The sequence below is a fragment of the Choloepus didactylus genome, chromosome 3, assembly GCF_015220235.1.
Source record: "Choloepus didactylus isolate mChoDid1 chromosome 3, mChoDid1.pri, whole genome shotgun sequence".
Classification (NCBI taxonomy): Eukaryota; Metazoa; Chordata; class Mammalia; order Pilosa; family Megalonychidae; genus Choloepus; species Choloepus didactylus.
In genome coordinates this window covers 43894366-43918575 of record NC_051309.1, presented here as the reverse complement: position 1 = coordinate 43918575, position 24210 = coordinate 43894366, and the positions used below count along the sequence as shown (strand labels likewise).

The window sequence follows — 24210 nt, the reverse complement described above, 5'->3', positions numbered from 1 at the left end:
GACATTATCTTTCCATATACAAAATACATTCATCCCACAATATCACAGAAACTTAAATCATTTCAGTAACAATAGTTAAGTACAAAATTCCATCAAAATCAATTACAGGCATGGTCAGTCCTAAGGCATAATTTTCTTTTAGCTGTGGATCTGTGAACTTAGAACAAGTTATGTGTTTCCAATATACAAAGGAGGGACATTCATAGGATAAACATTCGCATTGCCATAAGGAGAAACAGTAACGAAAGCAGGGTTTAAGGGACCAAAACAGTTCCTAAAACCTGCAGGACAAACTCCATTACATTTCAAAGTCTGAGAGTCATTTACAGAAGGATGTTGCATCCTTGGGGCTTGAGAGAGCAGGAATCTAACCCTTCCTAAGGGCCTCTGTGGCAGCCCTTTCCTCTCCAAACGCTTGGGGTGAGTACTCCAACACATCCACACATTGGGGAGACCACCTTCTCGGCCCCACCCTCCTCAAATACTGGGGCAGCACCTGGATTCCCTTCCATCTCTGGGGCACATGCTCAACCCCTTTAGAACAGTGGGATGGCAGCCAGGCTCTCCCCAATTCCCAGGGAATGTGCTCCATCCTCTTTGGGGCCTGGGGTGGCAAAACTCTTTCGGAGCATCGAGGCGGAAGGCCTAGCCTCAATCTCTGGGGCAAACTCACCCTTTCCATTCATGTGGGCCACTCCGCTCTCCCAGCCCAAGGCCTCTTGACCCCAGACCTCAACCTCCATGGCACTGTCTTTGAAGAAATTTTTCCTTCAATTTGTTCCTTGTCTGTCTCCTCCAGTCCAGACTGGCAGCGGCTCTGTCTATAAAGATCTCACAAAAATTCTGTTGGCATCACATGAAGCACACAGGGGTCAAAGAAGTGAGACAATAGGACTTTCCACAAATCCTTTCTGCTTAACTCCTTTTCCAATCTTGGCTTGTACTGGAACGGCAGCTGGGTTCCATGTTTGGTTACATCCTCACATTGGGCTGTAGCTTCTGGGATTCCACCCCCTGGAAGCCTGTAATTTTCTAAGCCATCAGCTTCTGGTTTCTTTGAACCCCAGAGTTCAGTTCTAAGTTTATCTCTCTCTGCTCGTATTTTACTAGACGCTGCAAGGAGAAGCCAGGGTACATCCTCCACACGTAGTCTGGAGATCTCCTCAGCTAAGTATTCCAGGTTGTCGCTTTCAAATTCTTCCTTCCATCTGACACCAGGACTCAATTTTGCCAAATTTTCTGCCACTTTAAAACAAGGATCGCCTTTCTTCCAGTTTGCAACAACACATTCATTTCTGTTCAAGGCCTTATCAGAAGTATCTTTAGAGTCCGTATTTCCACAAACAGTCTCTTCAAAGCAGTTTAGGACTTTTCTATCAAGCTCCTCACAGTTCTCCCAGAATCTTCCCCTTATACATTTAAAAAGCTGTTCCAACATGTTTGGTGTTTGCAAACACAGCAGCACCCCACTTCTCTGGTACCAAAATCTGTTCTAGTTTGCTAATGCTGCCGGAATGCAAAACACCAGGGATGGATTGGCTTTTATAAAAGGGGGTTTATTTGGTTACACAGTTACAGTCTTAAGGCCATAAAGTGTCCAAGGTAACACATCAGCAATCGGGTACCTTCACTAGAGGATGGCCAATGGTGTCCGGCTCTGTTAGCTGGGAAGGCACATGGCTGGCGTCTGCTCCAAAGTTCTGGTTTCAAAATGGCTTTCTCCCAGGATGTTCCTTGCTAGGCTACAGTTCCTCAAAAATGTCACTCTTAGTTGCACTTGGGGTATTTGTCCTCTCTCAGCTTCTCCAGAGCAAGAGTCTGCTTTCAGTGGCCATCTTCAAACTCTGTCTCATCTGCAGTTCCTGTGCTTTCTTCAAAGCATCCCTCTTGGCTGTAGCTCCTCTTCCAAATGTCACTCACAGCTGCATTGAGTTCCCTCTGCCCGTCAGCTCATTTATATGGCTCCACTGATCAAGGCCCACCCTGAATGGGTGGGGCCACACCTCCATGGAAATATCTCATCAGAGTTATCACCTACAGTTGGGTGGGGCACATTTCCATGTAAACAACCTAATCCAAACATTCCAACTTAATCCCCACTAATATGTCTGCTCCACAAGATTGCATCAAAGAATATGGCTTTTTCTGGGGGACATAATACATTCAAACCAGCACAGACTTAAATAGACATTTCTCCAAAGAAGAAATATAAGGGCTAAAAAGCACATGAAAATATGTTCAACATCACTCGCCATTAGGGAAATGCAAATCAAAACCACATGAGATATCATTTCACACCCATTGGAGTGGCTATAATTCATAAAACAAAAAGTTACAAGTGTTGGAGAGGATGTGGAGAAATAGGAACACTCATACATTGCTGGTGGGATTGTAAAGTAGTGCAGCCCTGTGGTAGACAATCTGGCAGTTCCTCAGGAAGCTACGTATAGAATTTCCATATGACCTGGCAATCCTACTACTACGTATATACTCAGAAGAATGAAAGCAGGGACCTGAACAGATATTTTCATACCAATGTTCACAGCAGCATTATTCACAATTGCCAAAAGATGGAAACAACCCAAGTGTCCATGAACATATGAATGGATAAATAAAATGTGGTATCTATATACAATGGAATATCATTCAGCCATAAAAAGGAATGAAGTCCTGATGCATGTGACAACATGGATGAACCTTGAAGATGTTATGCTGAGTGAAAGAAGCCAGGTACAAAGGACAAATATTGTATGGCCTTGCTGATATGAATTACAGCACTGAACTATGTATGTGTATATGGTTGAAAGGTGAAATTTGGGGTCATGTATGTTACTAGAATGAAAATTAGAAGATAAAACATAGGACTGTGTAACAGTGAAACCTGTTGTGAACGATAGACTGGGGTTAATAGCAAAAACTATAAGAATGTTCTTTATGAATTATGATAAATGTACAACACTATTACAAAGTGTTAATGATAGGGTGGTATATGGGGGGAAATACACTTAATGTAAACTATGGACTAGAGTTAATAGTACTTCAATATTCTTTCATCAATTATAACAAAGGTACCACACTAAATCAAAAGACCAACAATAGAGAGATTGAGAACTCTTTACTTTTTACATGACTTTTCTGTAAACCTACAACTTCTCTAACTAAAATATATATATATATATATATATATATGATTAAAAGTAGAATTCTCTCAGGCACTAGGGACTCAAAATTGATTAAGCCAATCCCTGGATCTTGAGGCTTGCCTTTATGAAACTTATTTCTGCAATGACAAAGCATGTACTTATGCCTTATAGTCACCCCCAGAGAACTTTTGTTGCTCAGATATGCCCTCTCTCTTTAAGTCAACTCTGCAAATAAACTCACTACACTACCCTGCTGTGTGGGACATGACTCCCAGGGGTGTAAGTCTCCCTGGTAATGTGGGCCATGACTCCCAGGGTTGAGCCTGGCTCTGGCATTGTGGGATTGAAAATGCCTTCTGGACCAAAAGGGAGAAAAGAAATGGAACAAAATTAAGTTTCAGTGGCTAAGAGATTTCAAATGGAGTCAGGAAATCATTCCGGAGTTTACTCTTATGCAAGTTTTAGCCAGATATTACAAACTACCACAGTATGCCAAGCCTCAGCCAACAGTATTTCTGAAAACCCTAGGGAGTGCACTGGGCTCTAAGTCTCAACAAAATTTTTTCTTAAGAATAATATTTTTTTGGAAACTTAAGGCCTCCAGATTGATCCTTTGCCAGATAATCCCTGAAACCCAAAGGTACCAGTCTCTCCAAGAACATCAATCAGTTTCATGCCTCTACCCCATAAGGTTAACACTCCTTACCAGCACAAAGAAGTTAAAATGGTCATTTCTCAGATAGCCCTGAAGATTGAAAGAAAGATCAAACAAGAGGAAGTGTAACTGTCATTTAACAAATGACTGCCAATATTGACTCATTATATAGATATATCTTTTTAGTGTCTAGTGTTTAAGAATAGCAAGAAATACCTGAAGTTGTTGTATTGTAATCCAGTACCTTGATCTTTCATAATGATTTTTTAATTATATATATATTAAAAAAAAGTCAGTTGCCCATGTTTGTATGGATCTACTTCTGGATGTTTTGTTCTGTTCCACTGATCTATATATTTATCTCTGACATTACTACACTGTCTTAGCTAACCTATCTCTATTGTAAGTCTTAAAATTGGGTAGAGTGCAATACTAGTGATCAAAAAAGGGAGGGGTAGGGGAGGCGGGGCAAGATGGCAGACTGGTGAGCTGTATGTTTTAGTTACTCCTCCAGGAAAGGAGGTAGAAAGCCAGGAACTGCGTGGACTGGACACCACAGAGCAATCTGACTTTGGGCATACTTCATACAACACTCATGAAAACGTGGAACTGCTGAGATCAGCGAAATCTGTAAGTTTTTGTGGCCAGGGGACCCGCAACCCTCCCTGCCAGGCTCAGTCCCGTGGGAGGAGGGGCTGTAAGCTTCGGGAAGGAGAAGGGAGAACTGCACTGGCAGCCCTTATCAGAAACTCATTCTACTGATCCAAACTCCAACCATAGATAGACGGAGACCAGACACCAGAGAATCTGAGAGCAGCCAGCCCAGCAGAGAGGAGACAGGCATACAAAAAAAACAACACGAAAAACTCCAAAATAAAAGCGGAGGATTTTTGGAGTTCTGGTGAGCGTGGAAGGGGGAAGGGCAGAGCTCAGGCCTGAGCTCGGGCCCTGAGGCGCATATGCAAATCCCAAAGAAAAGCTGATCTCTCTGCCCTGTGGACCTTTCCTTAATGGCCCTGGTTGCTTTGTCTCTTAGCATTTCAATAACCCATTAGACCTCTGAGGAGGGCCATTTTTTTTTTTTTTTTAAATCCTTTTTTCTTTTTCTAAAACAATTACTCTAAGAAGCCCAATACAGAAATCTTCAAAGACCTGCAATTTGGGCAGGTCAAGTCAAGAGCAGAACTAGGAGAGCTCTGAGACAAAACGCAATAATCCAGTGGCTGAGAAAATTCACTAAACACCACAACTTCCCAAGAAAAGGGGGGTGTCCGCTCACAGCCATCACCCTGGTGGACAGGAAACACTCCTGCCCATTGCCAGCCCCATAGCCCAGAACTGCCCCAGACAACCCAGTGTGACGGAAGTGCTTCAGATAACAGGCACACACAACAAAACTGGGCGTGGACATTAGCCTTCCCTGCAACCTCAGCTGATTTTCCCAGAGTTGGGAAGGTAGAGCAGTGTGAATTAACAAAGCCCCATTCAGCCATCATTTCAGCAGACTGGGAGCCTCCCTACACAGCCCAGCAGCCCAGAACTGCCCTGGGGGGACGGCACTCACCTGTGACATATCACAGTAATCCCTCAACAGAGGACCAGGGGTGCGCGGCCTGGAAGAGGGGCCCACTTGCAAGTCTCAGGAGCCATACGCCAATACCAAGGACTTGTGGGTCAGTGGCAGAGACAAACTGTGGCAGGACTGAACTGAAGGATTAGACTATTGCAGCAGCCTTAAAACTCTAGGATCACCAGGGAGATTTGATTGTTAGAGCCACCCCCCCCTCCCTGACTGCCCAGAAACACACCCCATATACAGGGCAGGCAACACCAACTACACACGCAAGTTTGGTACACCAATTGGACCCCACAAGACTCACTCCCCCACTCACCAAAAAGGCTAAGCAGGGGAGAACTGGCTTGTGGAGAACAGGTGGCTCGTGGACGCCACCTGCTGGTTAGTTAGAGAAAGTGTACTCCACGAAGCTGTAGATCTGATAAATTAGAGATAAGGACTTCAATTGGTCTACAAATCCTAAAAGAACCCTATCAAGTTCAGCAAATGCCACGAGGCCAAAAACAACAGAAAATTATAAAGCATATGAAAAAACCAGACGATATGGATAACCCAAGCCCAAGCACCCAAATCAAAAGACCAGAAGAGACACAGCACCTAGAGCAGCTACTCAAAGAACTAAAGATGAACAATGAGACCATAGTACGGGAGATAAAGGAAATCAAGAAGACCCTAGAAGAGCATAAAGAAGACATTGCAAGACTAAATAAAAAAATGGATGATCTTATGGAAATTAAACAAACTGTTGACCAAATTAAAAAGATTCTGGACACTCATAGTACAAGACTAGAGGAAGTTGAACAACGAATCAGTGACCTCGAAGATGACAGAAGGGAAAATGAAAGCATAAAAGAAAGAATGGGGAAAAAAATTGAAAAAATCAAAATGGACCTCAGGGATATGATAGATAACATGATACATCCAAATATAAGACTCATTGGTGTCCCAGAAGGGGAAGAAAAGGGTAAAGGTCTAGGAAGAGTATTCAAAGAAACTGTTGGGGAAAACTTCCCAAATCTTCTAAACAACAGAAATACACAAATCATAAATGCTCAGCGAACCCCAAATAGAATAAATCCAAATAAACCCACTCCGAGACATATACTGATCACACTGTCAAACACAGAAGAGAAGGAGCAAGTTCTGAAAGCAGCAAGAGAAAAGCAATTCACCACATACAAAGGAAACAGCATAAGACTAAGTAGTGACTACTCAGCAGCCACCATGGAGGCAAGAAGGCAGTGGCACGATATATTTAAAATTCTGAGTGAGAAAAATTTCCAGCCAAGAATACTTTATCCAGCAAAGCTCTCCTTCAAATTTGAGGGAGAGCTTAAATTTTTCACAGATAAACAAATGCTGAGAGAATATGCTAACAAGAGACCTGCCCTACTGGAGATACTAAAGAGAGCCCTACAGACAGAGAAACAAAGAAAGAACAGAGAGACTTGGAGAAAGGTTCAGTACTAAAGAGATTCGGTATGGGTACAATAAAGGATATTAATAGACAGAGGGGAAAAATATGACAAACATAAACCAAAGGATACGATGGCTGATTCAAGAAATGCCTTCACGGTTATAACGTTGAATGTAAATGGATTAAACTCCCCAATTAAAAGATATAGATTCGCAGAATGGATCAAAAAAAATGAACCATCAATATGTTGCATACAAGAGACTCATCTTAGACATAGGGACACAAAGAAACTGAAAGTGAAAGGATGGAAAAAATATTTCATGCAAGCTCCAGCCAAAAGAAAGCAGGTGTAGCAATATTAATCTCAGATAAAATAGACTTCAAATGCAGGGATGTTTTGAGAGACAAAGAAGGCCACTACATACTAATAAAAGGGGCAATTCAGCAAGAAGAAATAACAATCATAAATGTCTATGCACCCAATCAAGGTGCCACAAAATACATGAGAGAAACACTGGAAAAACTAAAGGAAGCAATTGATGCTTCCACAATAATTGTGGGAGACTTCAACACATCACTCTCTCCTATAGATAGATCTACCAGACAGAAGACCAATAAGGAAATTGAAAACCTAAACAATCTGATAAATGAATTAGATTTAACAGACATATACAGGACATTACATCCCAAATCACCAGGATACACATACTTTTCTAGTGCTCATGGAACTTTCTCCAGAATAGATCATGTGCTGGGACATAAAACAAGCCTCAATAAATTTAAAAAGATTGAAATTATTCAAAGCACATTCTCTGACCACAATGGAATACAATTAGAAGTCAATAACCATCAGAGACTTAGAAAATTCACAAATACCTGGAGGTTAAACAACACACTCCTAAACAATCAGTGGGTTAAAGAAGAAATAGCAAGAGAAATTGCTAAATATATAGAGACGAATGAAAATGAGAACACAACATACCAAAACCTATGGGATGCAGCAAAAGCAGTGCTAAGGGGGAAATTTATAGCACTAAACGCATATATTAAAAAGGAAGAAAGAGCCAAAATCAAAGAACTAATGGATCAACTGAAGAAGCTAGAAAATGAACCGCAAACCAATCCTAAACCAAGTACAAGAAAAAAATAACAAGGATTAAAGCAGAAATAAATGACATAGAGAACAAAAACACAATAGAGAGGATAAATATCACCAAAAGTTGGTTCTTTGAGAAGATCAACAAGATTGACAAGCCCCTAGCTAGACTGACAAAATCAAAAAGAGAGAAGACCCATATAAACAAAATAATAAATGAAAAAGGTGACATAACTGCAGATCCTGAAGAAATTAAAAAAATTATAAGAGGATACTATGAACAACTGTATGGCAACAAACTGGATAATGTAGAGGAAATGGACAATTTCCTGGAAACATATGAACAACCTAGACTGACCAGAGAAGAAATAGAAGACCTCAACCAACCCATCACAAGCAAAGAGATCCAATCAGTCATCAAAAATCTTCCCACAAATAAATGCCTAGGGCCAGATGGCTTCACAGGGGAATTCTACCAAACTTTCCAGAAAGAACTGACACCAATCTTACTCAAACTCTTTCAAAACATTGAAGAAAATGGAACACTACCTAACTCATTTTATGAAGCTAACATCAATCTAATACCAAAACCAGGCAAAGATGCTACAAAAAAGGAAAACTACCGGCCAATCTCCCTAATGAATATAGATGCAAAAATCCTCAACAAAATACTTGCAAATCGAATCCAAAGACACATTAAAAAAATCATACACCATGACCAAGTGGGGTTTATTCCAGGCATGCAAGGATGGTTCAACATAAGAAAATCAATCAATGTATTACAACACATTAACAAGTCAAAAGGGAAAAATCAATTGATCATCTCAATAGATGCTGAAAAAGCATTTGACAAAATCCAACATCCGTTTTTGATAAAAACACTTCAAAAGGTAGGAATTGAAGGAAACTTCCTCAACATGATAAAGAGCATATATGAAAAACCCACAGCCAGCATAGTACTCAATGGTGAGAGACTGAAAGCCTTCCCTCTAAGATCAGGAACAAGACAAGGATGCCCACTGTCACCACTGTTATTCAACATTGTGCTGGAAGTGCTAGCCAGGGCAATCCGGCAAGACAAAGAAATAAAAGGCATCCAAATTGGAAAAGAAGAAGTAAAACTGTCATTGTTTGCAGATGATATGATCTTATATCTAGAAAACCCTGAGAAATCGACGATACAGCTACTAGAGCTAATAAACAAATTTAGCAAAGTAGAGGGATACAAGGTTAATGCACACAAGTCAGTAATGTTTCTATATGCTAGAAATGAACAAACTGAAGAGACACTCAAGAAAAAGATACCATTTTCAATAGCAACTAAAAAAATCAAGTACCTAGGAATAAACTTAACCAAAGATGTAAAAGACCTATACAAAGAAAACTACATAACTCTACTAAAGAAATATAAGGGGACCTTAAAAGATGGAAAAATATTCCATGTTCATGGATAGGAAGGCTAAATGTCATTAAGATGTCAATTCTACCCAAACTCATCTACAGATTCAATGCAATCCCAATCAAAATTCCAACAACCTACTTTGCAGACTTGGAAAAGCTAGTTATCAAATTTATCTGGAAAGGGAAGATGCCTCGAATTGCTAAAGACACTCTAAAAAAGAAAAACGAAGTGGGAGGACTTATACTCCCTGACTTTGAAGCTTCTTATAAAGCCACAGTTGCCAAAACAGCATGGTACTGGCACAAAGATAGACATATAGATCAATGGAATCGAATTGAGAATTCGGAGATAGACCCTCAGATCTATGGCCGACTGATCTTTGATAAGGCCCCCAAAGTCACTGAACTGAGTCATAATGGTCTTTTCAACAAATGGGGCTGGGAGAGTTGGATATCCATATCCAAAAGAATGAAAGAGGACCCCTACCTCACCCCCTACACAAAAATTAACTCAAAATGGACCAAAGATCTCAATATAAAAGAAAGTACCATAAAACTCCTAGAAGATAATGTAGGAAAACATCTTCAAGACCTTGTATTAGGCGGCCACTTCCTAGACTTTACACCCAAAGCACAAGCAACAAAAGAAAAAATAGATAAATGGGAACTCCTCAAGCTTAGAAGTTTCTGCACCTCAAAGGAATTTCTCAAAAAGGTAAAGAGGCAGCCAACTCAATGGGAAAAAATTTTTGGAAACCATGTATCTGACAAAAGACTGATATCTTGCATATATAAAGAAATGCTACAACTCAATGACAATAGTACAGTCAGCCCAATTATAAAATGGGCAAAAGATATGAAAAGACAGTTCTCTGAAGAGGAAATACAAATGGCCAAGAAACACATGAAAAAATGTTCAGCTTCACTAGCTATTAGAGAGATGCAAATTAAGACCACAATGAGATACCATCTAACACCGGTTAGAATGGCTGCCATTAAACAAACAGGAAACTACAAATGCTGGAGGGGATGTGGAGAAATTGGAACTCTTATTCATTGTTGGTGGGACTGTATAATGGTTCAGCCACTCTGGAAGTCAGTCTGGCAGTTCCTTAGAAAACTAGATACAGAGCTACCATTCGATCCAGCGATTGCACTTCTCAGTATATACCCGGAAGATCGGAAAGCAGTGACACAAACAGATATCTGCACGCCAATGTTCATAGCAGCATTATTCACAATTGCCAAGAGATGGAAACAACCCAAATGTCCTTCAACAGATGAGTGGATAAATAAAATGTGGTATATACACACGATGGAATACTACGCGGCAGTAAGAAGGAACGATCTCGTGAAACATATGACAACATGGATGAACCTTGAAGACATAATGCTGAGCGAAATAAGCCAGGCACAAAAGGAGAAATATTATATGCTACCACTAACGTGAACTTTGAAAAATGTAAAACAAATGGTTTATAATGTAGAATGTAGGGGAACTAGCAATAGAGAGCAATTAAGGAAGGGGGAACAATAATCCAAGAAGAACAGATAAGCTATTTAATGTTCTGGGGATGCCCAGGAATGACTATGGTCTGTTAATTTCTGATGGATATAGTAGGAGCAAGTTCACAGAAATGTTGATATATTAGGTAACTTTCTTGGGGTAAAGTAGGAACATGTTGGAATTTAAGCAGTTATCTTAGGTTAGTTGTCTTTTTCTTACTCCCTTGTTATGGTCTCTTTGAAATGTTCTTTTATTGTATGTTTGTTTTCTTTTTAACTTTCTTTTTCATACAGTTGATTTAAAAAAGAAGGGAAAGTTAAAAAAAAAAAAAAAGAAGAAGAAGAAAAACAAGGAAAAAAAAAAGATGCCCCCTTGAGGAGCCTGTGGAGAATGCAGGGGTATTCGCCTACCCCACCTCCATGGTTGCTAACATGACCACAGACATAGGGGACTGGTGGTTTGATGGGTTGAGCCCTCTACCACAGGTTTTACCCTTGGGAAGACGGTTGCTGCAAAGGAGAGGCTAGGCCTCCCTATGGTTGTGCCTAAGAGCCTCCTCCCGAATGCCTCTTTGTTGCTCAGATGTGGCCCTGTCTCTCTAGCTAAGCCAACTTGAAAGGTGAAATCACTGCCCTCCCCCCTACGTGGGATCAGACACCCAGGGGAGTGAATCTCCCTGGCAACGTGGAATACGACTCCCGGGGAGGAATGTAGACCTGGCATTGTGGGACGGAGAACATCTTCTTGACCAAAAGGGGGATGTGAAAGGAAATGAAATAAGCTTCAGTGGCAGAGAGATTCCAAAAGGAGCCGAGAGGTCACTCTGGTGGGCACTCTTATGCACACTTTAGACAACCCTTTTTAGGTTCTAAAGAATTGGGGTAGCTGGTGGTGGATACCTGAAACTATCAAACTACAACCCAGAACCCATGAATCTCGAAGACAGTTGTATAAAAATGTAGCTTATGAGGGGTGACAATGGGATTGGGAAAGCCATAAGGACCACACTCCACTTTGTCTAGTTTATGGATGGATGAGTAGAAAAATAGGGGAAGGAAACAAACAGACAAAGGTACCCAGTGTTCTTTTTTACTTCAATTGCTCTTTTTCACTCTAATTATTATTCTTGTTATTTTTGTGTGTGTGCTAATGAAGGTGTCAGGGATTAATCTGGGTGATGAATGTACCACTATGTAATGGTACTGTAAACAATCGAAAGTACAATTTGTTTTGTGTGACTGCGTGGTGTGTGAATATATCTCAATAAAATGAAGATTAAAAAAAAAAAAAGAAAAGGGAGGGGTAAGGGGCATGGGATGCTTGGGGTCTTCTTTTCTCTTTTTATTTCTTTTTCTATAGTAATGCAAACGGTTCTAAAAATGATCCTGGTGATGAATATACAAATATGTGATGATACTGTGAACCACAGATTGTATACTTTGGATGGACTGTATGGTGTGTGAATATATCGCAATAAAATTATGTTAAAAAAAGAGAAAAAAATAGAATGACACAAGTTCTTCATGCTGCAGGTACCTCCAATACAAGGATTACATTCAGGTAATAAAATAGGGAGTGTACTCAATAGTTAATGTTGGAAAGGTACTTTCTAATGTAGTGGAGTATAAAATATCTTGAAGTATTTAGGTCAGGAATGGAGGCTATGATACTATCAAAATTACCTGTTCTCAAAAGATCCCTTGCCCAAGTAAGACACACCCTTTGATTTATCACTTGATTTCTTTAGATGTCTTCATTTTTTACTACACAATAGAAATTAGCCTACTTTTAAAAGCAAGAAATAAACATGTGAAAGTTATAGCTGCCTGTGTTCATCTGTATTGCTAGAAGTCTGTAAAGATTAAGTTGACACATAACAAGTATGAGAAAATGGGTGAACGGTTTAAACAAGACTTTTTTAAACCAAGTTTCCAGGAAAGTTCTATTCAATTTTATTTTTCAGTCCCCCCCCCCCCCCAGTTTCTTTTCTGAAATGAGCTGCTGCTTTCCATATGTATTTAACTGCAGAGGCCACTAAGTCCTGAGAAAAAAGAAACTTATGTCTTACTTAATATACATTTAAACCACAGGGTGTAGTGGTCATAAGCATGGGCTGTTTGAATCCTGACACTGGCTGTGTTAGATCAATTTGGTCAATTACTTAACCTCATAATCCTCACTTTTGTCATCTGTGCATCTACAAGGAACTATAACTATAGAACTTTTATAAGGATTAAATAAAATAATCCATGTAAAGTGCTTAGCAGAGAATCCAGTATATAGAAGTTCTATAAATATTAATGATTATGATGACTTCAGTTTTCAAATCTTTTATACCATGTATCAAAAAGAAAACTGAAATTTAATTAAATTTAATTAATTTACTAATTAAACTGGTAAAAAGAAGTTAAAATATTTAAATGTATATTTGAATAGCAAATCATGTTTTCAAATGAAATAAACAAATATTGGATGTAATATCCAATTATACCTAATATATCCTGTTCTGAGAGACTTCACATCTATAAATAATGCCAAAGAGAATTATTCTTAATATTTTCATTTATAGTAGAAACCTACTAGTTTGTCTTCTAAACAGCCTCCCCTCTCTTCAGAACTCCCCTCTCTTCAGAAAAGTTCTCCCCCTGCTCCCTCCACCCATATAGCTCCTTTGGGAGGTGTCCCTAATGTTGGTTACAGTTGATTGGTCAAGTGGTGGGCACAAGTGAAGTTCTGGATGTGGCAACAAGTCAAGCCTCTCTCTCTAATGTTTGACACTGTAAGAGACAAGGCTCCTCATTTGTTTGCAGCCTAATTTCCCATTCTGAGAACAAAGAGATAAAGGACTGAAGCCAAAGCACAGAAAGAAATAGAGACTAGAGTTGAAGAGAGTCCTGATGATGGCTTCTAGGTGGTGGAAGCACAGCTGCATCACTGACCTGCCTGTAGTCTCAATGTTTATTCAATTCAACTTCCTGCATTCTCAATGTTCACTTCTTTCATAAGAAACCTTATAATAAATTTTCCTTTTTGGTTAATCTAGTTTGAGCTGGGGGTCTCTGTCAGTGCAAAAAGAATCTTGATATATCATTTTTCCCCAATTTATTTTTTAAAGAAACAGGTTTTATTTACTCCTCTATGGCTTCAAAATTTTCAGCAATTTGAACTAGCAGTGAACAAAATAACTCAAGTTTTTGAGTGCTATTACTAATGTCTAACACATCAGAAATATGGTTCTATTTAAATATAAATTGAAATTAATTGTACATTTTGGATGATTGTATGGTGTGTGAATAAATCTTAGTAAAAAAATCAAATATATATATATATAAATTGAAAATTTTCTTAAGGCCAAGAGATAATCTTCAGTGAACTGCTTGAATTTCCCATAAAAATATAAAACAGACAACATGTTGACAACACGGTTTCAGACTATTCATTAGGTAAAAATCTTCCCACAAGACTGTTGTTACATTGATGCTTTCTATTAGAGTTCAGCAACCTAATAACGAAAGCCATTACAGTAGCATTTCACATTTTTTGACCATTTACTATGTGACTGGCTCTAAGCTACATATTTTACATGCGTTAGTTTAATTAGACTTCCCCAAAATTCTTTGAGGTAGTTATTTTTATCCTCATGATAAGCTTCCCCTGGTATCTAAATTTTAGAACATTAGTTTCCTCTTAACCAAGCAGAAAAAAATTTGTTTTTCATTTGGTGAAATAGTGGGCTCTTATCTACTGTTGAGATATTCTCAGTTGATACATGCTAACATTTTTAAGAGCTGTCAGTGAAGCTAAGTAAATAAATAATAGCTGTTCCAATTAAAGTTTAATTTAGGTATATGCCAAAACTTATTAGGAATTTTTCATGATTTCCTACATGCTTACAAGTTGAATCTTAAAATACAAGCCTTCAAAAACAACTTGATTTTTTGTGTGTTTTTGAGAAGTTGTGGATTTACATTCGGTAAATGTTTCAATCATGCATAAAGGACAGAGTTCCTGTATACCACCCCATTATTAACACCTTACATTACTGTGGAATTTGTTACAATTTATGAAAGAAAATGTTTTGTACTATTGTACTACTAACTATAGTCCATGATTCACCTTAGGGTTCACTGTGGGTTTTTGTTTGTTTGCTTTTATTACAGAAGTTGTGGGTTTTACAGAACAGTCATGCATTAGATATAGGATTCCCATATACCATCCTATTATTAACACCTTGCATATGTGTGGAACATTTGCTACCATTGATGACAGCATATTTTAAAAATTGTACTACTAACTACAGTCCATCTTTTAACTTAGGGTCCACTATTTGTGTAGTGCAGTCCCATGATTGTTTTTTAAAATTTTATTCTATTACCCTATATACAACCTAAAACAACTTGACTTTAAACAGAACATTTAACCCATTCAAAATCGTTTGTAAAGGAACTCAAGAAATTTATGAACTTTAAAATTTTGCTGAGGAAAAAGGATAAATACTTATCTACACATAATACTGTGTACAATTTTACCAATGAAAATAGTATTGATTTCATATGAAACATTCTTTTCACCTTTACAATTACCTAGTAAGAAGGTTCTCTACTTCTTGAACTTCTGATATGGTGTCTTCATTATCAGAAAGGAGACGAGCTTCAAATTTTCTATCTTGGAAATCATACAGCATCACAATAATAAGACTGTTCAAATGATCTGGCTACCAAGGGGAAACACACACAAAGAAAAGTATACAAAACAACATCTAATAGTGAAGTTTTCTATTCCATTATTTTTCATAAGGGGGTAGGGTTGAGACTATTTTTCCATAATTTGGATAGATTTAGGCATAGGAAAGGTCTTCAAAATAAGAAAAAAAAAACAGTAAGAAATAAACCTTTCAAAAAAGGTTTTAGTATGTCCATCAAAATGAAAAGACAAGGGTATTAAAAATATTAGAAGTAGGAAAGAATTAAACATATATTTTGAAGAAGTTTCAGCATTAAGCAAACCATTATTTAATTCCAAACGCTTTTTAATACTTTCTAAATAACTATCATGAGACAAGCTAATTATATAAAAAATGTCTACTTACTATTGTGGTACTTGGAAAGATATAGCTGTCTATTAACATAGTTTCCAAAATATTTTGATCTGCAAGACAAGGGAAATGTCTATTACCAAAAATACCAAAGATGAAAATGAAAATTTTGGAATCAAAATATGCTTTAAACAATGCCACAAAACATATTCATTTTCATATTAAAATGAAAATTCTTTTAATATGAAAATAACTAAATCATTCCCAAGTCTTGAAAAAGACTTGAATTACAGTGATATGATGGAATATTTATAATCTTTATGAATCCTGTACCTTCATGACCCATACTCCACTTGGAATCATAACCAAGAAGCATCTTCTGAATAGTGAAAAGTAGTAATGAAGGAACTCCAGCCTGTAATTTATGTCCTTTGAAAAACATGAAAAAGGATCTAATTTATAATACTAAGTTATTCTGCTCTTATCCTTTTTCTTGTCCTCCCCATTTCTCTCATACCCCTGAATGCTCCAGAGTTTCCCATGTGCCAAAATACCTCCTAAACACTTGTTCATAGGTTTTTATCTCACATTCTGTCCACCCCTTCTCTGAAAGCTATCAGTCTATGTCACTAAATCTTTGCCTTCCTCCTCCCTTTCTAGTGTTTTGCCACCCATTCTCCAATTCTGCCTCACAGAAGTCCAACAAATTATTTTGCAAAAACAGATTCTTTTAGCTGGTTGGAGGGCATAGGAAGTGAGAAAGGAAGAGGCTGTAGACTTTTTCTTTTAACCTAGTCACATACTAGAGTAAAGACAGTTGCATTTTTATGTAAGGAATCAGTTCTTAAAGACTTTGGATATGTCAAAAATGGTGTGTCGGAGGCGGGGCAAGATGGCAGACTGGTGAGCTGTATGTTTTAGTTACTCCTCCAGGAAAGTAGGTAAAAAGCCAGGAACTGCGTGGACTGGACACCACAGAGCAATCTGTCTTTGGGCATACTTCATACAACACTCATGAAAACGTGGAACTGCTGAGATCAGCGAAATCTGTAAGTTTTTGCGGCCAGGGGACCCGCGCCCCTCCCTGCCAGGCTCAGTCCCGGGGGAGGAGGGACTGTCAGCTCCAGGAAGGAGAAGGGAGAATTGCAGTGGCTGCTCTTATCGGAAACTCATTCTACTGATTCAAACTCCAACCATAGATAGACTGAGGCCAGACACCAGAGACTCTGAGAGCAGCCAGCCCAGCAGAGAGGAGACGGGCATAGAAGGAAAACAACACGAGAAGCTCCAAAGTAAAAGCAGAGGATTTTTGGAGTTCTGGTGAACACAGAAAGGGGAAGGGCGGAGATCAGGCCTTGAGGCGCATATGCAAATCCCGAAGCAAGGCTGATCTCTCTGCCCTGTGCACCTTTCCTTAATGGCCCTGGTTGCTTTGTCTATTAGCATTTCAATAACCCATTAGATCTCTGAGGAGGGCCGGTTTTGTTTTTTTTTTTTTTTTTTTTTTAAATCCTTTTTGCTTTTTCTAAAACAATTACTCTAAGAAGCTCAATACAGAAAGCTTCAAAGAATTGAAATTTGGGCACGTCAAGTCAAGAGCAGAACTAAGAGAGCTCTGAGACAAAAGGCAATAATCCAGTGGCTGAGAAAATTCACTAAACAACACAACTTCCCAAGAAAAGGGGGGTGTCCGCTCACAGCCACCATCCTGGTGGACAGGAAACACTCCTGCCCATCGCCAGCCCCATAGCCCAGAGCTGCCCCAGACAACCCAGTGTGACGGAAGTGCTTCAAATAACAGGCACACACCACAAAACTGGGCGTGGACATTAGCCTTCCCTGCAACCTCAGCTGAATGTCCCAGAGCTGGGAAGGGGGAGCAGTGTGAATTAACAGAGCCCCATTCAGCCATCATTTGAGCAGACTGGGAGCCTCCCAACACAGCCCAGCAGCCCAGAACTGCCTGGGGGGACGGCACTCACCTGTGACATAGCACAGTCATCCCTCAACAGAGGACCCGGGGTGCACAGCCTGGAAGAGGGGCCCACTTGCAAGTCTCAGGAGCCATACGCCAATACCAAAGACTTGTGGGTCAGTGGCAGAGACAAACTGTGGCAGGACTGAACTGAAGGATTAGACTATTGCAGTAGCTTTAAAACTCTAGGATCATCAGGGAGATTTGATTGTTAGGGCCACCCCCCCTCCCCGACTGCCCAGAAACACGCCCCACATACAGGGCAGGCAACACCAACTACACACGCAAGCTTGGGACACCAATTGGGCCCCACAAGACTCACTCCCCCACTCACCAAAAAGGCTAAGCAGGGGAGATCTGGCTTGTGGAGAACAGGTGGCTCGTGGACGCCACCTGCTGGTTAGTTAGAGAAAGTGTACTCCACGAAGCTGTAGATCTGATAAATTAGAGATAAGGACTTCAACTGGTCTACAAACCCTAAAAGAACCCTATCAAGGTCAGCAAATGCCACGAGGCCAAAAACAACAGAAAATTATAAAGCATATGAAAAAACCAGACGATATGGATAACCCAAGCCCAAGCACCCAAATCAAAAGACCAGAAGAGACACACCTAGAGCAGCTACTCAAAGAACTAAAGATGAACAATGAGACCCTAGTACGGGATATGAAGGAAATCAAGAAGACCCTAGAAGAGCATAAAGAAGACATTGCAAGACTAAATAAAAAAATGGATGATCTTATGGAAATTAAAGAAACTGTTGACCAAATTAAAAAGATTCTGGACACTCATAGTACAAGACTAGAGGAAGTTGAACAACGAATCAGTGACCTGGAAGATGACAGAATGGAAAATGAAAGCATAAAAGAAAGAATGGGGAAAAAAATTGAAAAACTCGAAATGGACCTCAGGGATATGATAGATAATATGAAACGTCCGAATATAAGACTCATTGGTGTCCCAGAAGGGGAAGAAAAGGGTAAAGGTCTAGGAAGAGTATTCAAAGAAATTGTTGGGGAAAACTTCCCAAATCTTCTAAACAACATAAATACACAAATCATAAATGCTCAGCGAACTCCAAATAGAATAAATCCAAAAAAACCCACTCCGAGACATATACTGATCACACTGTCAAACATAGAAGAGAAGGAGCAAGTTCTGAAAGCAGCAAGAGAAAAGCAATTCACCACATACAAAGGAAACAGCATAAGACTAAGTAGTGACTACTCAGCAGCCACCATGGAGGCGAGAAGGCAGTGGCATGATATATTTAAAATTCTGAGTGAGAGGAATTTCCAGCCAAGAATACTTTATCCAGCAAAGCTCTCCTTCAAATTTGAGGGAGAGCTTAAATTTTTCACAGACAAAGAAATGCTGAGAGAATTTGCTAACAAGAGACCTGCCCTACTGGAGATACTAAAGGGAGCCCTACAGACAGAGAAACAAAGACAGGACAGAGAGACTTGGAGAAAGGTTCAGTACTAAAGAGATTCGGTATGGGTACAATAAAGGATATTAATAGAGAGAGGGAAAAATATGGCAAACATAATCCAAAGGATAAGATGGCCGATTCAAGAAATGCCTTCACGGTTTTAACGTTGAATGTAAATGGATTAAACTCCCCAATTAAAAGATATAGATTCGCAGAATGGATCAAAAAAAATGAACCATCAATATGTTGCATACAAGAGACTCATCTTAGACACAGGGACACAAAGAAACTGAAAGTGAAAGGATGGAAAAAAATATTTCATGCAAGCTACAGCCAAAAGAAAGCAGGTTGTAGCAATATTAATCTCAGATAAAATAGACTTCAAATGCAGGGATGTTTTGAGAGACAAAGAAGGCCACTACATACTAATAAAAGGGGCAATTCAGCAAGAAGAAATAACAATCGTAAATGTCTATGCACCCAATCAAGGTGCCACAAAATACATGAGAGAAACATTGGCAAAACTAAAGGAAGCAATTGATGTTTCCACAATAATTGTGGGAGACTTCAACACATCACTCTCTCCTATAGATAGATCAACCAGACAGAAGACCAATAAGGAAATTGAAAACCTAAACAATCTGATAAATGAATTAGATTTAACAGACATCTACAGGACATTACATCCCAAATCACCAGGATACACATACTTTTCTAGTGCTCACGGAACTTTCTCCAGAATAGATCATATGCTGGGACATAAAACAAGCCTCAATAAATTTAAAAAGATTGAAATTATTCAAAGCACATTCTCTGACCACAATGGAATACAATTAGAAGTCAATAACCATCAGAGACTTAGAAAATTCACAAATACCTGGAGGTTAAACAACACACTCCTAAACAATCAGTGGGTTAAAGAAGAAATAGCAAGAGAAATTGCTAAATATATAGAGACGAATGAAAATGAGAACACAACATACCAAAACCTATGGGATGCAGCAAAAGCAGTGCTAAGGGGGAAATTTATAGCACTAAACGCATATATTAAAAAGGAAGAAACAGCCAAAATCAAAGAACTAATGGATCAACTGAAGAAGCTAGAAAATGAACAGCAAACCAATCCTAAACCAAGTACAAGAAAAGAAATAACAAGGATTAAAGCAGAAATAAATGACATAGAGAACAAAAAAACAATAGAAAGGATAAATATCACCAAAAGTTGGTTCTTTGAGAAGATCAACAAGATTGACAAGCCCCTAGCTAGACTGACAAAATCAAAAAGAGAGAAGACCCATATAAACAAAATAATGAATGAAAAAGGTGACATAACTGCAGATCCTGAAGAAATTAAAAAAATTATAAGAGGATATTATGAACAACTGTATGGCAACAAACTGGATAATGTAGAAGAAATGGACAATTTCCTGGAAACATATGAACAACCTAGACTGACCAGAGAAGAAACAGAAGACCTCAACCAACCCATCACAAGCAAAGAGATCCAATCAGTCATCAAAAATCTTCCCACAAATAAATGCCCAGGGCCAGATGGCTTCACAGGGGAATTCTACCAAACTTTCCAGAAAGAACTGACACCAATCTTACTCAAACTCTTTCAAAACATTGAAAAAAATGGAACACTACCTAACTCATTTTATGAAGCTAACATCAATCTAATACCAAAACCAGGCAAAGATGCTACAAAAAAGGAAAACTACCGGCCAATCTCCCTAATGAATATAGATGCAAAAATCCTCAACAAAATACTTGCAAATCGAATCCAAAGACACATTAAAAAAATCATACACCATGACCAAGTGGGGTTCATTCCAGGCATGCAAGGCTGGTTCAACATAAGAAAAACAATCAATGTATTACAACACATTAAAAACTCGAAAGGGAAAAATCAATTGATCATCTCAATAGATGCTGAAAAAGCATTTGACAAAATCCAACATCCCTTTTTGATAAAAACACTTCAAAAGGTAGGAATTGAAGGAAACTTCCTCAACATGATAAAGAGCATATATGAAAAACCCACAGCCAGCATAGTACTCAATGGTGAGAGACTGAAAGCCTTCCCTCTAAGATCAGGAACAAGACAAGGATGCCCGCTGTCACCACTGTTATTCAACATTGTGCTGGAAGTGCTAGCCAGGGCAATCCGGCAAGACAAAGAAATAAAAGGCATCCAAATTGGAAAAGAAGAAGTAAAACTGTCATTGTTTGCAGATGATATGATCTTATATCTAGAAAACCCTGAGAAATCAACGATACACCTACTAGAGCTAATAAACAAATTTAGCAAAGTAGCGGGATACAAGATTAATGCACATAAGTCAGTAATGTTTCTATATGCTAGAAATGAACAAACTGAAGAGACACTCAAGAAAAAGATACCATTTTCAATAGCAACTAAAAAAATCAAGTACCTAGGAATAAACTTAACCAAAGATGTAAAAGACCTATACAAAGAAAACTACATAACTCTACTAAAAGAAATAGAAGGGGACCTTAAAAGATGGAAAAATATTCCATGTTCATGGATAGGAAGGCTAAATGTCATTAAGATGTCAATTCTACCCAAACTCATCTACAGATTCAATGCAATCCCAATCAAAATTCCAACAACCTACTTTGCAGACTTGGAAAAGCTAGTTATCAAATTTATTTGGAAAGGGAAGATGCCTCGAATTGCTAAAGACACTCTAAAAAAGAAAAACGAAGTGGGAGGACTTACACTCCCTGACTTTGAAGCTTATTATAAAGCCACAGTGGCCAAAACAGCATGGTACTGGCACAAAGATAGACATGCAGATCAATGGAATCGAATTGAGAATTCAGAGATAGACCCTCAGATCTATGGCCGACTGATCTTTGATAAGGCCCCCAAAGTCACCGAACTGAGCCATAATGGTCTTTTCAACAAATGGGGCTGGGAGAGTTGGATATCCATATCCAAAAGAATGAAAGAGGACCCCTACCTCACCCCCTACACAAAAATTAACTCAAAATGGACCAAAGATCTCAATATAAAAGAAAGTACCATAAAACTCCTAGAAGATAATGTAGGAAAACATCTTCAAGACCTTGTATTAGGAGGCCACTTCCTAGACTTTACACCCAAAGCACAAGCAACAAAAGAGAAAATAGATAAATGGGAACTCCTCAAGCTTAGAAGTTTCTGCACCTCAAGGAATTTCTCAAAAAGGTAAAGAGGCAGCCAACTCAATGGGAAAAAATTTTTGGAAACCATGTATCTGACAAAAGACTGATATCTTGCATATACAAAGAAATCCTACAACTCAATGACAATAGTACAGACAGCCCAATTATAAAATGGGCAAAAGATATGAAAAGACAGTTCTCTGAAGAGGAAATACAAATGGCCAAGAAACACATGAAAAAATGTTCAGCTTCACTAGCTATTAGAGAGATGCAAATTAAGACCACAATGAGATACCATCTAACACCGGTTAGAATGGCTGCCATTAAACAAACAGGAAACTACAAATGCTGGAGGGGATGTGGAGAAATTGGAACTCTTATTCATTGTTGGTGGGACTGTATAATGGTTCAGCCACTCTGGAAGTCAGTCTGGCAGTTCCTTAGAAAACTAGATATAGAGCTACCATTCGATCCAGCGATTGCACTCCTCGGTATATACCCGGAAGATCGGAAAGCAGTGACACGAACAGATATCTGCACGCCAATGTTCATAGCAGCATTATTCACAATTGCCAAGAGATGGAAACAACCCAAATGTCCTTCAACAGATGAGTGGATAAATAAAATGTGGTATATACACACGATGGAATACTACGCGGCAGTAAGAAGGAACGATCTCGTGAAACATATGACAACATGGATGAACCTTGAAGACATAATGCTGAGCGAAATAAGCCAGGCACAAAAAGAGAAATATTATATGCTACCACTAATGTGAACTTTGAAAAATGTAAAACAAATGGTTTATAATGTAGAATGTAGGGGAACTAGCAGTAGAGAGCAATTAAGGAAGGGGGAACAATAATCCAAGAAGAACAGATAAGCTATTTAACGTTCTGGGGATGCCCAGAAATGACTATGGTCTGTTAATTTCTGATGGATGTAGTAGGAACAAGTTCACTGAAATGTTGCTATATTATGTAACTTTCTTGGGGTAAAGTAGGAACATGTTGGAAGTTAAGCAGTTATCTTAGGTTAGTTGTCTTTTTCTTACTCCCTTGCTATGGTCTCTTTGAAATGTTCTTTTATTGTATGTTTGTTTTCTTTTTAACTTTTTTTTTCATACAGGTGATTTGAAAAAAGAAGGGAAAGTTAAAAAAAAAGAAAAAAGAAAAAAGAAAAAAAGACAAACAAGGGGAAAAAAAAAAAAAAAAGATGTAGTGCCCCCTTGAGGAGCCTGTGGAGAATGCAGGGGTATTCGCCTACCCCACCTCCATGGTTGCTAACATGACCACAGACATAGGGGACTGGTGGTTTGATGGGTTGAGCCCTCTACCATAAGTTTTACCCTTGGGAAGACGGTTGCTGCAAAGGAGAGGCTAGGCCTCCCTGTATTTGTGCCTAAGAGTCTCCTCCTGAATGCCTCTTTGTTGCTCAGATGTGGCCCTCTCTCTCTGGCTAAGCCAACTTGAAAGGTGAAATCACTGCCCTCCCCCCTACGTGGGATCAGACACCCAGGGAAGTGAATCTCCCTGGCAACGTGGAATATGACTCCCGGGGAGGAATGTAGACCCGGCATCGTGGGATGGAGAACATCTTCTTGACCAAAAGGGGGATGTGAAAGGAAATGAAATAAACTTCAGTGGCAGAGAGATTCCAAAACGAGCCGAGAGATCACTCTGGTGGGCACTCTTACGCACACTTTAGACAACCTTTTTTAGGTTCTAAAGAATTGGGGTAGCTGGTGGTGGATACCTGAAACTATTAAACTACAACCCAGAACCCATGAATCTCGAAGACAG

General features: G+C 39.0%; 1 protein-coding gene across 3 annotated transcripts in view; it reads right to left on the bottom strand.

Moving 5' to 3' along the window:
- NSUN7 (NOP2/Sun RNA methyltransferase family member 7) overlaps window positions 1-24210 on the bottom strand; it is a 151699-nt gene that overhangs the window by 110642 nt on the left and 16847 nt on the right. For all 3 annotated transcript variants that reach the window (XM_037829669.1, XM_037829670.1, XM_037829671.1), the window contains 2 exons: window positions 15885-15943; window positions 15379-15509 (listed from right to left, as the gene is read on the bottom strand). In XM_037829669.1, the coding sequence (XP_037685597.1) occupies window positions 15379-15509; window positions 15885-15943 (190 nt within the window). The remainder of the gene's footprint in view (window positions 1-15378; window positions 15510-15884; window positions 15944-24210) is intronic.